We start from the raw sequence: 13,310 nt of genomic DNA, 5'->3' as shown, positions 1-13,310 counted from the left end.
CTGAATCATCAGTCTCCCTAGCTTTAGACGGGGTAAAGCAGAGCAGACTTCTAGTGATATCACTGAGAGATTGCAGAGCACTTCCTCCCCCTATGGCACAAGAATGGAAACACAACTTAAACCTCTGTTGTGAGCCCCACGATGAACAAGAATGCATGAAATTCAATGTACATTATTTGTAACTACAACAACTCTTTTGGTGGTGATTGAGAAATATCCCGAGTATTGTATTGGTTGGTTACATAAAAGTGTGTGTACCTTTTCTTAGACTAAAATTGACAAAAACCTCATTTTTAGGAGCATTTAAAAAATTCTGATTCTTATACTGTAATTGGCGTGTTAAATAAAGAAAAACAATTAATTTGTAATGCATGAAACACACAAGAACAAGTCGTAACTTCTTCATGTATTATCATGGCGTAAACCCCTAGCCCTGACTCAAACTACAGTAAACGTTACATCAGTACACACACAAAGAACGCAAACAACGTGCATGGTCACGTGGTTTGGACGCCCCTGCAGTCTCACCAATCGGCGCCTTCTCCTGCGTGTTGATGAGCACTGATTGGCTGACGCCTGCGAGCGCAGCTTACAGCTACGTTAAATGGCTTTCCCCTTTACCATATAGCGGTGATGCATACTCCGACACCCTGAGTTCACTTTGGCCCACGTCTGTCGAAACTTATTGTCATGGAGCAAAATCACAAACACGAAGAGCAGAACGAATTGTTCGCCGGCTTCAGCACGGCTTTTAAATCGTTCGCCACAGAGGCTATTCACGTCGGACAGGAGCCGGAGCAATGGAAGTCAATGGCTGTAGTGCCGCCGATTTCCCTTTCTACCACGTTCAAGCAAAACGGACCAGGAAACCATGCTGTAAGTAGCTCGATATGACTTGGTTACTTAAGGAGACGGGGCCAAGGGGGGTGGTGGGTACGATCTGGTGCACGTGCGTATAGCTCATATGAAGGGGTCATGCACGAGGACTTAAATGGGCAATAAATGATTATTCAGTTGTTTTTTTTGTTTGAAGATATATCTCAGACATTGTCATATGTTGCCACAAGATGAACGTTATACAATTCTTAGAATATATTTTGTTTTATCAGAATATATTTAAATACATAATGTTACTATGTTGATAGATTACTTCATAAATAGATATTTTAATAACCCCAATGGGCAATTCAGCGTTAAAGCAGCCAAATCACTCATAAATAATAAAACAAATTACAACCTTCTACTACCTTCCAGGTCCAGGAATGTTCAGTTACAACTCTTACAATATCATAATCAATATCCTTGCTGCACTTTCTTTCTTCAAGAAATTATAATTATTAAACTAAAATCTTACCAAGAAACTGAACTTTTAAAAACTAGCCAGTCTGTAGACTTCAACAGAGCTGATTACTATTCTGAACATGGTTATTGTAAGTCTGTATACTGTCCTGTATTGTGTTGTATTAAAGCAAGGTGTTTCAGTGAGAAGTATCCGGAATGACAATACAGAGGTCTTTTTTTCTTTCCCGTGTAAGTGAGTGACTGTGTACATGTGTCATACACTTGCATTACCTGTTAATAGTCAAACAGTGAGCACAGCCTTCAGGGTTCCTCAGCAGTCAAATTTTAACTTACTTCTTCCCTCCCCTGTTGTTTAAAGGAATGCCAAAGCTGTGCATGGGCGTCCAGATTAAACATGCAATTTTCCCCTTTAATATCACACTCCCATTGAAGTTAAGACCATACACAAAAGTTGGCTCGTACAACTGCTTTTTGTCTCCGTCAACGATTATACTTTAGGTTACTCGTGAATTGTCTTCGGCTACAGATTACAAGTTTGAATGGACTATTGTAACTACAATCACACGTAGAATAACAAGCCATAAACTGAACGAGAGCAGAGGTCATTTAGGTTTTTAGTGTGTTTGGCACAAAGGCACAATCCATTTGCATTTAATATTTCCCCATTTTAAGTCTAATCTTGAGTCACAAACAGCATTAAGCTACAATTCATCCTTAATTTTCACTGACCAATACCTGAACCCACCGCTCATGGTGATCTCCTGACCTCTTGACCTTGTTTCTAGTTTTTCTGGCCCCTCTGACTACTCACAATGTCCCTGTTTCACATGAAACCGAGTTTGAAAGACCACGTTAAACATTTCGAAACAGTGGCTGATGCCTTTTCATTAATAACAAGAGTAAACTTGCCAAACTAGAATAGTAGCATTTGTTTTTTTTGCCCATGTTCAGCTTTATTGAAACTTACACACTCTGTTTGCTCAAGGCTATTCAAACTCTGTTATATATCTAAAGGCAATAACTGCCTATGTTATCATTATTCAAAACATGTCGTGTTTCACAAACACTTCAGAACTTTCACAGTACCAAAAAAAGCAACTTATTTCGCGTAAACTAGCAGATATTTTTATATGTTACTCATTTAAACAGCATAAAAAAAAACATTTCTACATTTATTTGAGCCAGAACAACATTTTAGCTTTTTCCCAACAGATGGCTCAAATCACAGTTGTCTCTTTTCAGCAGTGAGGAGTTAAATTACTGGGTGAAGCCGTCTTTCTCACATTTTAACCTGTTATCTAAATGTCTCGTTTCATGACTCAAATACTTTGCAATAAGCGGTTCTCACAGCTGTCAAACTTGTGCCCCCACAGACAGATTATGCAACAGATATTAAAGTTAAGTACTGGTGTTGCCTGTTTGTAATAGCGGTTAGCCGGTGCAGGTGTGGATGAAACCTTTTTGGTGATGAAGAAGTTAAGATGGCACAGCCAAAATACTGCTTTCTGTTGTCATTTAAAAACAGTATATTTCTGAGCTCAAACTGTAGATTTTTGTGACTGATATTTCTTATCACCATGCTTTTATGTAGGGGTTTGAATACAGCCGGAGTGGAAACCCGACAAGAAACTGCCTGGAGAAGGCTGTGGCTGCTTTGGATGGAGCAAAGTATTGTAAGTACGACTGTTATAACAAAATCATAGCAAACTTTTCCACAGACATTAGGTATTTAATCACATTGTTTTTTTAACATAATAGCTCAACAAAAGAGATTAAAAGTGTGCAAACTGCAGCCTTTGTGTTGTTTCTAAAAGTTTCTTGCTTTTCTCCTGCAGGCCTTGCTCTTGCATCAGGGCTGGCAGCCACAGTGACCATCACCCACATGTTGAAGGCCGGTGATGGCATCGTCTGCATGGATGACGTGTATGGAGGTGAGAAAACTCATTATTATACGTTTCCTTCGGCCATTAAATACCCACATTTTACGTCAAAGAAGAAGCATATTCTGACTACTTTTACTTTCTCAATTGGCAGGCACAAACCGCTACTTCCAAAGAATTGCCTGTGAATTTGGCCTGGAGGTGTCTTTTGTCGACTGTACAAAGCCGGAGAAGCTCAAGGCTGCTCTGAAGCCCAACACCAAAGTAAGTCAAAGAATGGTGTAGTTTATATATGTATATAGTGCCTTAAACAAGGCTTTCATAAGCTGAATGCAGTAGTAGTGATCTTAGTGAGGGGGTTTCACAGTAAAGTAAAGTAATTTGAAACACCTTTTTACATCACCGCTTTATGATCGACCATTCTACACATCCCCAATAAAATGCATCTCAATCTGCAGTTGTAAAGTGATGAATATATGGAAAAGTTCAAGGGGGTTGAAAACCAAAAAATCAAGTCCTTAAAAGTTGCATAATTGTTGCATAACTGGGTGTGTCATTTCCCTTGTGCAAACGTGGAGCAGTCATCATGATTCAGGTTTTTGTAAACTGGTGCCAGGACTGAGCTGTTTGCAACATCCCCCTTTCCAAACATGCTGCTACAATTACATGACATCATCTCTTCCCTTGCGTAGCTGGTGTGGATCGAGACACCCACCAACCCCACAATGAAGGTCGTTGACATAAAGGCCTGTTCTGAGTTGGTGCACGCACACAGCAAAGACATCGTGGTGGTCGTGGACAACACCTTCATGTCCGCCTACTTCCAGGTGAGTGACAGATGTGCGCTTCACGCTCTTTTGATGTTGAAGCAGCTGTTAAATAGCTTCCTGCTATTGAATTACAGCTCATGTGGAAACCAGTCACTGATTAACTTGTGTGTTTGTGTACCTGTAGCGCCCCTTGGCTTTGGGAGCTGATATCTGCATGTATTCAGCCACCAAATATATGAACGGTAGGTTTTGTTCATTTTAACACTTTAACAGAAGATTTTCATGAAATAGTATAATAGTTACAGAAAAATATGATTCTAAAATAAAGCAACCTAAATAGTCAAATTATAACAATAGCTCTATTACGCCGCTTTCTGTTTGGATCTCAACCTTCTCTTTATCCTGCCTTTTATTGTGACAGGTCACAGTGATGTGGTGATGGGTCTGATCTCAGTGACCCGGGATGATCTGTATGACCGACTGAAGTTCTTGCAAAATGGTAAGTAAACTAATTAAATTCTGACCAAGGGTGCTTTCACACCTGAGCTGTTTGGTCCGTTTAAACCCAACCCTGGTGTGTTTAGCCCAATGACTGTATATATAGATGGACGACGTGTCTCTATCTGTTCTCATTGTACAAAAGTGTTGCCAAAGTAGCCCCTGTGATAGGTGCTGCCATCTTGTGACGGTGACGTCATTTGGAGCCAGAGTCTGCACAGTAGAGATCGGCGGGTGGAGCGGCCGTAGCCACTTCTGCTACCAAAACACATACTTAACTCACGGAAAAAACAGCAAGCACGCCTGTGTATTAAACAGCAGAACAGCTTCTTGTGTCTGTCTGAAGCGGACGTTCACAGATATGTAAACTTCAATGACTGTAGTGATTGTTTTAGTTACGTTTCCTCTCGCGGATCGTCCTCCACTCTGCTTATCTGGAACTGATTGGCTGCAGGAATCATATTTGTCAACAGAGCTGTCCATTTTGATTTTATAGTTTGACCCATGTCCCATCTGTCAACATGGAGGAGGCAGGCTTTATGACCTATACTGCAGCCAGTCAGCAGGGGGCGATAGAGATGTTTTGGCTTCACTTTCAGGGAGCTGTCGTGTCCATCTTTTTATACAGTCTATGGTTTAGCCACATAGTCCGGTCAGTTTTCGGGGTGGTGTGAAAGCAATCTCGAACTTTGGTGCGGACCACTCTGGTCCGCCTGAAAAACGGGGGTCTCGGTTCACTTCTAAGTGGTCCAGAATTTGGTTCACTGTAGGTGAGAAAGCGATCTAAACCACACATACGAAGGGAACCAAAAACTGTGTATTGTTTACGGGTGCTTACACTTGCAGAGACGGATGACTTTAGGTGTGAAAGCACCCTAAATAACTTTCATCAGGTGAGGTTAGGGCTTCATTAGATCTGCAGTGGACTGGTGTTGCGAATGTATTGATTTGAGTCACTTATCCAACAATAAGGCAAACATAAGCTGGATCCAGTTTTACAAATTATATATCTGAAGTTAAGTGTCACGGATGTCACAGAGTGCATTCACCTCCGGCTCTACCACACTAAGTATTTAATGGCTCAGTTGTTTCAGCCTGACCTACATTCACTCATTAAACAAGCACAACGCGCACTTAAGGACAAAATGTTAAACCTTTTCAGACTGAAGTATGTTTTACAGATCACGGTTTTGGCAGGCTTTGTTATCCATTTCTTTCTTCATGTGTTCTTGCCTTTGTTCAGCCCTGGGCGGTGTACCGTCTCCCTTCGACTGCTACCTGTGCAACAGAGGACTGAAGACGCTACACCTGCGGATGGAGCGACACTTCAAGAACGGCATGGCTGTTGCCAAGTTTCTGGAGGCTGATCCCCGAGTGGAGCGTGTGATCTTCCCAGGTAATGCAGTGGAGTATACGTATAAGCCCAAGCTTGGCATAGAACCTATCTCCATGTAGAGACATGCCTGTTATCACTCCAAGCCTGGATTGCAAAATAAAAATGCACCCATGGTTATTTCTTTTATGTCATGGAAGTGATCCACAGACTCGGTTACGAAACATGAGGTGCTCTGAGTTCACAGTTCCCAAAAGAGAGGCCTTGTGTAGAAAACAATGGTATCAGTCAACAGATTAAACAGGTTTTTCACGTTTTAATCATCTTCTAAAGGTGGTTACAGGTGGCTAAAGTCCAAACAGATCAGGGCTCATGAGCAAATGTTTAATCTTCTCAATAGCAGCATGCTGCAGAAAAAAGCATGAAAACTGTGGCTGGATAGCAGTTCCTTTCTTTAATCTTGTTATACAAAGGTTTTTAATCATTCACAGCCGCCAGAACTCGCATGTTTTGTAGCCAGTATCCTGACACACATTGATCTGCACATCATGTTGCTTTAGTTATTGCCTCAAATTACATCTGCAGCTCCGCTTTACATCTATACCTGCAGCTTTTTAAATAGCAGTCCACCAAAGCAGTGCAATGGTAAGAATAAAGTCTGCCTAAGATCATACATGCACAGTATATTTAAAATTACACTTACGAATAAGAGAGAACTTACTCAGGTGTTTTCAAACCCACAGACAGTCTCTGAGCAGGCACGCCTCTACTTGTACAAACATCCTGGTATCTCCACCTGACTGGTTTTGTCCTGTTCTCCATCTCTCATCGCAGGGCTGCCCTCCCACCCGCAGCATGAAGTGATGAAGAGACAGTGCACTGGATGTCCAGGGATGATCACCTTCTACATTAAGGGGAAACTGGAGCATGCGAGTGCCTTCCTGAGTAACCTCAAAGTAATTTGGCAATTTTTAATTTCATCTGGATGATTAGTTTGGCTGCTGTTCTGCAAGTTGATGATGTTTGGAGACTGGATGGCCCTTTGCAAAATTACTTAATCAGATTTCCAGACTGACATTACAGGTGATGGAAAAACTACAAGTGTTCTTTAGAAAAGCGTTTTTAATGTGTACAGTAGATGAGCTTTTTTCCGAAGGTGAAGATTGTTAAAAGGGCCAGTTTGCTGACTTTCAACCTCAGTCCTATCAGGCTGTTATGGGAAGCTGATGCCGTTATGGTAAAGAAAAAAAATGCAATTTAGCTCTGCGCCTTTGGAGGACGCTATCCGCTTCTCCAATGGGCCCTGGAAAACCTCCACCAGACTACATAAAACGCGTCATCTGGTGGAGGCCAGGGAGCTTGCTAAATTACACTCTCCAATCTAGGATGCCCGCCTCTGATGTCTGCGGTGTTTAGTTTGAAAAACATGTACCGTAACATGTAATCATGTGTTCTGTGAGGTGCCTTGAAGCGCTGCCTGCTCCCCAGTTTTCCCTCCCAGACATTCCACATTTATAACGGAGTCATGTCTCGTTCAAAATTGTCAGGTTTGAAATGTAGACTGAAGTTTTTTTTTTTTAGACAATCCACCACCCTGAGCCGTTGCCTGCAGCAAAACAGTAGTATTTCACTCCATTGTCTCTCGCTGGGCCGTTCCTTTCAGAGGGAGGGGTACAATACAAGCTGGGTGTTGTAGGAATGTTAAACGGGTGAAACCACGAGCTGTTTGAACAACTTTCTTCACAGCTATGTGCCAATTTCAAATATTACTGCTTCTATCGATTACAGAGAACACCAGCTTTGACTGACAGCGGCTTTTTCCAGGGGAGAATTGCTCCTTTAAAAAATGCACTATAAATAAAATCTTGGACTGACATAAAACTGATGTAGATTGACATCATTGCATTTTTTGGCCTTGTAAAGTGGATCCTCAATGAACAGGTTACTTATCTTTACTTTGTATTTACCAAATGATGCTGCAGCATGGTGTCAAAAGAAGACCACAGTGTATTTTGCTGTGTATGACAGACCGCTTAATGCTCGCGTTGGTAACTTTCAAAATGATCCAAAACAGAAGATGTAAGCAAACTATATGACCATGGCTTGGAGGGTTTCTGTTATTTATCATCTTTTGTGTGTCAGCTATCATTTTCCAGTAGCTTCACACATTATTTTGTATGTCCTTCATTTGTCTCACTTCGTGTCCTCTTTTGTCCTTCATTTCAGATTTTTGCGATAGCCGAGAGTCTGGGTGGTTATGAGAGTTTAGCAGAACATCCGTAAGTATCCCTGCAGGATGTAGTTATTATATTACTTTAATGGGGTGTTAATTTTTTATATTCAACAGCACTAAAGAACAACATGTTAGAAATTATACCCTATTAATTAATCCAAATTATAACTTAAATATGAATAAATAAGTAAATAAGTAGACCTGACATTTATAATGGTTTTAAGTTGTAATGTAATAAATGGGCCAAAAGGGGGCAGCAGAGATCAAGAAAAATATCTACACACTTTGAGATGAGAGCAGACAAGCTGACTGTATGATGGAAATAAAGTAGTGAATGTTCTCCTGTTTATGGCTCATATGCAAGTGGCTGTGTCTCTATCATCATGTTAGGGCGATAATGACTCATGCGTCAGTTCCGGAAAACGAGAGGAAAGTCCTGGGCATCAGTGACACGCTGATCAGGCTCTCTGTGGGCCTGGAGGACGAGGAGGACATCATTGAAGACATCGAGCAAGCACTGGATGCCGCTGTAAGTAACGAGGAAAGCTTCGGATAGTCCCTCAAGCCAATATGTTTTTTATCAGTCAAAATAAACGGACTAAGTTAATATTTAAATAACAAAATGTCAAACCGCAAAATAATGATTGGTGTTTAATGCTCTACTCTCAGAACTCTGTGTTCTTAATGCTGCGAAGGAGATGCTACACGTGTGACTCGCTAATGATTAATCAGAGGATAAAAGCACCCATGCCTCTGTGTGCTTTACAAGGACATGGTTATAGCCAGTCTGTGTGGGATATCACGTTGGTCGCAACCTGCACTTGTGGGTAATGCGATAACAAAATCACTGGTGCATCAAACTTTCCAGGGAAATATATATACAGGAAAATGAAGACAAATCCGTCCTGGAGTGTCAACTCTGTTGTGAACATTCAGGAAGAGCTAGACCAGGAAGAGTTGCTGACAAAGATTGGGTTAGAAATGCAGGGCTTGCATGCTGTCCACCTTGTAGAGGGCTGTGGAGTTTACACCCATCCAATAATCCCCCTCCTCGCTACTGAACGACCAGATCCATCATGCATTATGAGGTTTATGTATCTGCTGCAGTTTGTAGTAACTCTCTCTCTCTGTGCAGGGGATATTCCTTCATTTTTCACTTGCTCAGCAAATTCCTGACAGTTTATACGTTTGTGTGCCTCCAGAAGCCACTTTCTATGTTACCATATCAACTATCTCTGATCCCATCGGCTATAGTCTCACGACAATATAGCCTCTGGGGACAACGGTGAACATGCCGGGCGTGTAGCCGGCGGTTAGCAATAAACGACTTCCAGTCAAGACTTCCTTTTCCGCGTGCTGCATGATGCAGATTTGTAAAAAGTAAAATTCAAGCTTTGTCAGGTCTGTCCTCAAAAGGAGAAAACTACTTTTAAAATGCTCGTTTGTTGAACGGAGGTCAGATCGATTATTTCTGATGCATTCGGGGAAGTTGGGAAATCTGAATGCTGAACGGCTTTCGTGACAGTGTCAAGGGAATTCAACTCAAGTTGAATTTTAGATCTACAGCCGATTGTTAGCATGCAGATGTCTGTTAATAGAGATTACTAAGAAGGTAAATCGTCGTCAGATGACTGCTGATGGGAGCCGGGATTACGGTGCATTACAGCCCGCAAGCTTTTGCTCTCCTCACGGACTGTTTTTCCTGCACACGCCGCAGCCTGCTGATACGTGATTGGTCTATATTACTCAGACTACAAGCGTACTACAAACGGTAACCAGAACACTTGCCGTCCCTAAAATCCACGTCCCTGCCTACAGATTCTACATTTCTATGTTGAATCTGTAAATGGAGATTACCATATTTAAAGTATGGAAAATATTCAGTTATTCTCTCCAGTATCTTAAAAACGTTTGAAGTTGATTTATTCACGCTTTGCTTTCTTTCTATTTTTGCAGTGGAAAACATTCTAAGTATTCTGCGTTGGAGACAAACAGTATTATTCCCAGAATCCACTTTCATGTTCAGTGCTTAGGTTCATCTTGTCTCACCTCTGTGCGCCGCTTTCTCTCAGATCTGGCTGCGCTCATGTAGACATCTGTGTTTTTATCACATTTCTCTCTGCTGGAGCGGCTGGTGTTGGCACCCGACGTTTTATCACACCTCCGTATTTCTTTCAGCCTTGGCGTTGTAGATGAGGGGTTTTTTTGACCAAATGCAAAGTATATAGATGGAATTATTGATTTTCTTTTCAGTGTGGAAGATTAATGGATGTGTGTTTTATATTACGCATATATTCATCAGATGGTAAAAACTAATGAAACGGTGAGAATGCAAAAGCTCATTTACATTCAATTTAGGATATGAAAACCTGAGTTGAATCAGATATCACATTAAATCTGTATTAACGGAGCTTTAGAGCTCTGCTTTTGGATGATTCACCACTAATTCCCATCTATCACCTGTTTTACCATCAGTAGGAAATTGAGCTCACTGAAACCCTTCATGCATCTGTTTCCTGCATGGCTGTGAGCACCTCCTCTCCTCAGGATTCAGATAATGTCTCTGAATCCCTCGGGCTGCCCGCCTGTAGCAAATGGAAATTAAATGGAGACAAATATCTCCAAGACAGTCTGCGGGCCAGGGAAGAAGCACCTCTGATTGGTGAAGCGTTTAATTGGAAGGGACGTCAGGTCAGACGGGGGCAGGCGGTTAAACTTCCAGACAAGTGGCTCATGCTTGGGTTGGTTTGGAATCACAAACTTAGATGTGGGTTAATCTTTTCAAACGGTTTTGGTGCCGTTTATAACTTTGCTGCTGTGTGGTCTGACACGTTCTCTCTGCAGTGGGCCATCCATTACTGTATCATCGCCTTGACTCATCGTGCAGCATGTTAACTATTGATTTCACTTATCAGTTTTTCCTTTTCCTGCTGTCTTTTTAACAGCATCCAAAGAAGAAGTGAGCCGTCGTCGACCGGGGAATCCTGGAGGCTGAGGTCGAATCAGTCAAAGCCAGGATGATGCTCGGAGGTACCTGAAGTCTTAAATCACTGCAGATCAACATGTGGTACCTTAATTCAATGCACAGAGATTCATCTATCAGGGAACATCATCAACAACAAAAACATACAACGATTCTATCTATGAATAATTAACACATTAATTGTTACATGAGAATCTGTTTGATGCCAACCTCACTTTTAATCTTATTTATCTTATGCTGGTTTGCTTTGTTTTTGTGTTTGTATCGGTTCTGTTTTAATTCTCTTTTGTTTGGCGGGCTTTAATGTGGCATTCAGTCGACACTGACACGGACGGTATGAGGTTCTGCAGGAAAAACGCTGTATACACTGTATTCTTTTGCTGTATAAACCTGTGCTCTTAAGGCTGCATCCTAGTTGTGATGCACACAACGGTCTCCAAATAGAACGCCTTCTATCACCACCCATTAGTACATCTGTAGCTGTAATGAAAATTAACGTCTTAATAATGACTGGCGTAGTTTCCTCTATTAAAGACAGACATGTTTTAATTAATTTGAATTAATCAGACTAACAAGACTCATACAAGAAAAGCTAATGCTGCCACCTACTGTCCAAATCCAGAAATGTTTTCTCTCTGCTCAAAGATTTGAGACACCAGTGAAATTATTTTACATTCAATTAACAACATTCCTTAAAAAAGGTTTGGTTCCAGCAGCACAAGAGTGCAACTGCAACTTGATATGAAGCTTCATTAAGTTTATGCCCTGTGAACAAGAGGAGAAGAATCACATCCTTAAGGTTTGAGACTATTTGCCCAATATATGAGGTCATGTTTGGTGCGCACACGCCTTACTTGGAGCAGCATTTCCCAGCAATGACTACATTTAAAGTTGTTTCTGTTTCACAATAGCAACCAAAGGTGATTAGAAATAGTTTACCGAGAAACACTCTTGTAGTCAAAGCATTTGGGTGGATGACAAAAGCAAAATGTCTCCCAAATGTTGTTTTGTGGATGAAGAAAAGGTTTCAGTCAGTCCCTCCCTCCTTCTGCTTTCCCTCTGTAGTCCCCCACCACATCCCTGCTTAAATACACGCTTCATTTGGGACGGACCACTCAAGATCAATGTCATTATGTAACCGACAAATCCATTAAAATCAGTTTGCTGTAAAAGTCTCTGCGTCTCTCACTTCCTCTGAACCAGCGCACAAACACAGTGTAACTGTGAGTTCAGCATCGGTAAGCGTAGCAAGTCAATACGCCACATCCAATTTAGCCTTTTTAGATGGCCTGCACGCTGATGGATCAAATGAGCTAGTTCTAATCCTAATGATCAGAGTCAATAACAGTTTCAGGAGGAGACTTAAGGTTTCATTTCTCGGAGGAAAATCAGCTCTAAAGGTTTTGCTTCACTAGAACTTTAATTTATTTTTTACTTACGACGTAATGGATTTTGTAATGGATTTTACTCCTTTGAGGAGCTTCTAAATAAGCCATTAAGATTTTATATAAGCCTGACCACGTCGCAAGTCTCTGCCAGAGCCTGATGTATTAATTTATCACCCACAAACAGAGCATCAGAGCAATTTCTGAAGTCTGGCGTGTCCAGTTAGACTGCATAGATGTGAGTCTAATGGAAGCAGGATTGGTGGGGCAGGCTCTGCATTAAAAGTAGAGGTAAGGCAGAGGTGTTTGAAATTCAGCTCTCAACGCTCCCAGCCTTGATTCTTGTAGTGGGATCACTTGGTGTGTGGTTAGGCTAGGTGAGCTTTATCATTCAGTGCAGGTTTTCAGTCTCTCAGCTTCCTCTAGTCTTCCCGAGCCCGTTTCCTCTCTGTCAGACGAGTCTCAAACATTGAATCTCTTTTGCACGGTTGAACATCAAAAATCTAAACTCTAACGCTAAATTAACCTCTGTACAACTAAATCCAGCAGGATACTTTAAGATGTTAGGCTAAACCTTCAGCTGAGTGGAAGCATTAATGATTATGAAGTGGCTGTCTGGTGTTTATTTTACAATCATGGCTACTGAATTTCTTAATAATGTCTGATATCACCCGTTTAAACAAAAGAATCTCCAATATAAGCAGTCAGTGGCTTCGGTGACTCCTGATGTGCGGTTTCGTTCTATTGCGTCACATTTTAAAAGAAACAAAACCACCCACGTACATTCACTGGAGGTCATCACAGAAGTAATACATCAGATGCACGCACGCAGTTCTGTAGATAAGACGCCTGGAGTTCGGACGGAAACTTGCTGTGTCACTGACTGCAACGCCAAAAATGGCAGCAAGCAGCAGCAGTTTGAATTA

At 41.4% G+C, this 13,310-nt stretch overlaps 1 protein-coding gene across 1 annotated transcript; it reads left to right on the top strand.

The window, feature by feature from the left end:
* Positions 1-630: 630 nt before the first annotated feature.
* LOC138607173 (cystathionine gamma-lyase-like) lies at positions 631-12,171 on the top strand. Its single transcript, XM_069679742.1, has 12 exons — positions 631-876; positions 2,894-2,975; positions 3,138-3,233; positions 3,337-3,446; positions 3,875-4,009; positions 4,137-4,194; positions 4,374-4,451; positions 5,694-5,846; positions 6,618-6,739; positions 8,010-8,062; positions 8,407-8,545; positions 10,962-12,171. Exons 1-12 carry the CDS (start codon positions 691-693, stop codon positions 10,977-10,979), a joined length of 1,230 nt encoding a protein of 409 aa, XP_069535843.1. The 5' UTR covers positions 631-690; the 3' UTR covers positions 10,980-12,171.
* The last annotated feature ends 1,139 nt before the right edge of the window (positions 12,172-13,310 follow it).

The sequence above is a fragment of the Semicossyphus pulcher genome, unplaced genomic scaffold, assembly GCF_022749685.1.
Source record: "Semicossyphus pulcher isolate SPU_LCO1_2020_fin unplaced genomic scaffold, fSemPul1.0.p SCAF_4, whole genome shotgun sequence".
Taxonomy (NCBI): domain Eukaryota; kingdom Metazoa; phylum Chordata; class Actinopteri; order Labriformes; family Labridae; genus Semicossyphus; species Semicossyphus pulcher.
Note: the sequence above shows the minus strand (reverse complement) of the source record. Positions and strands in the feature narration are given on the sequence as shown.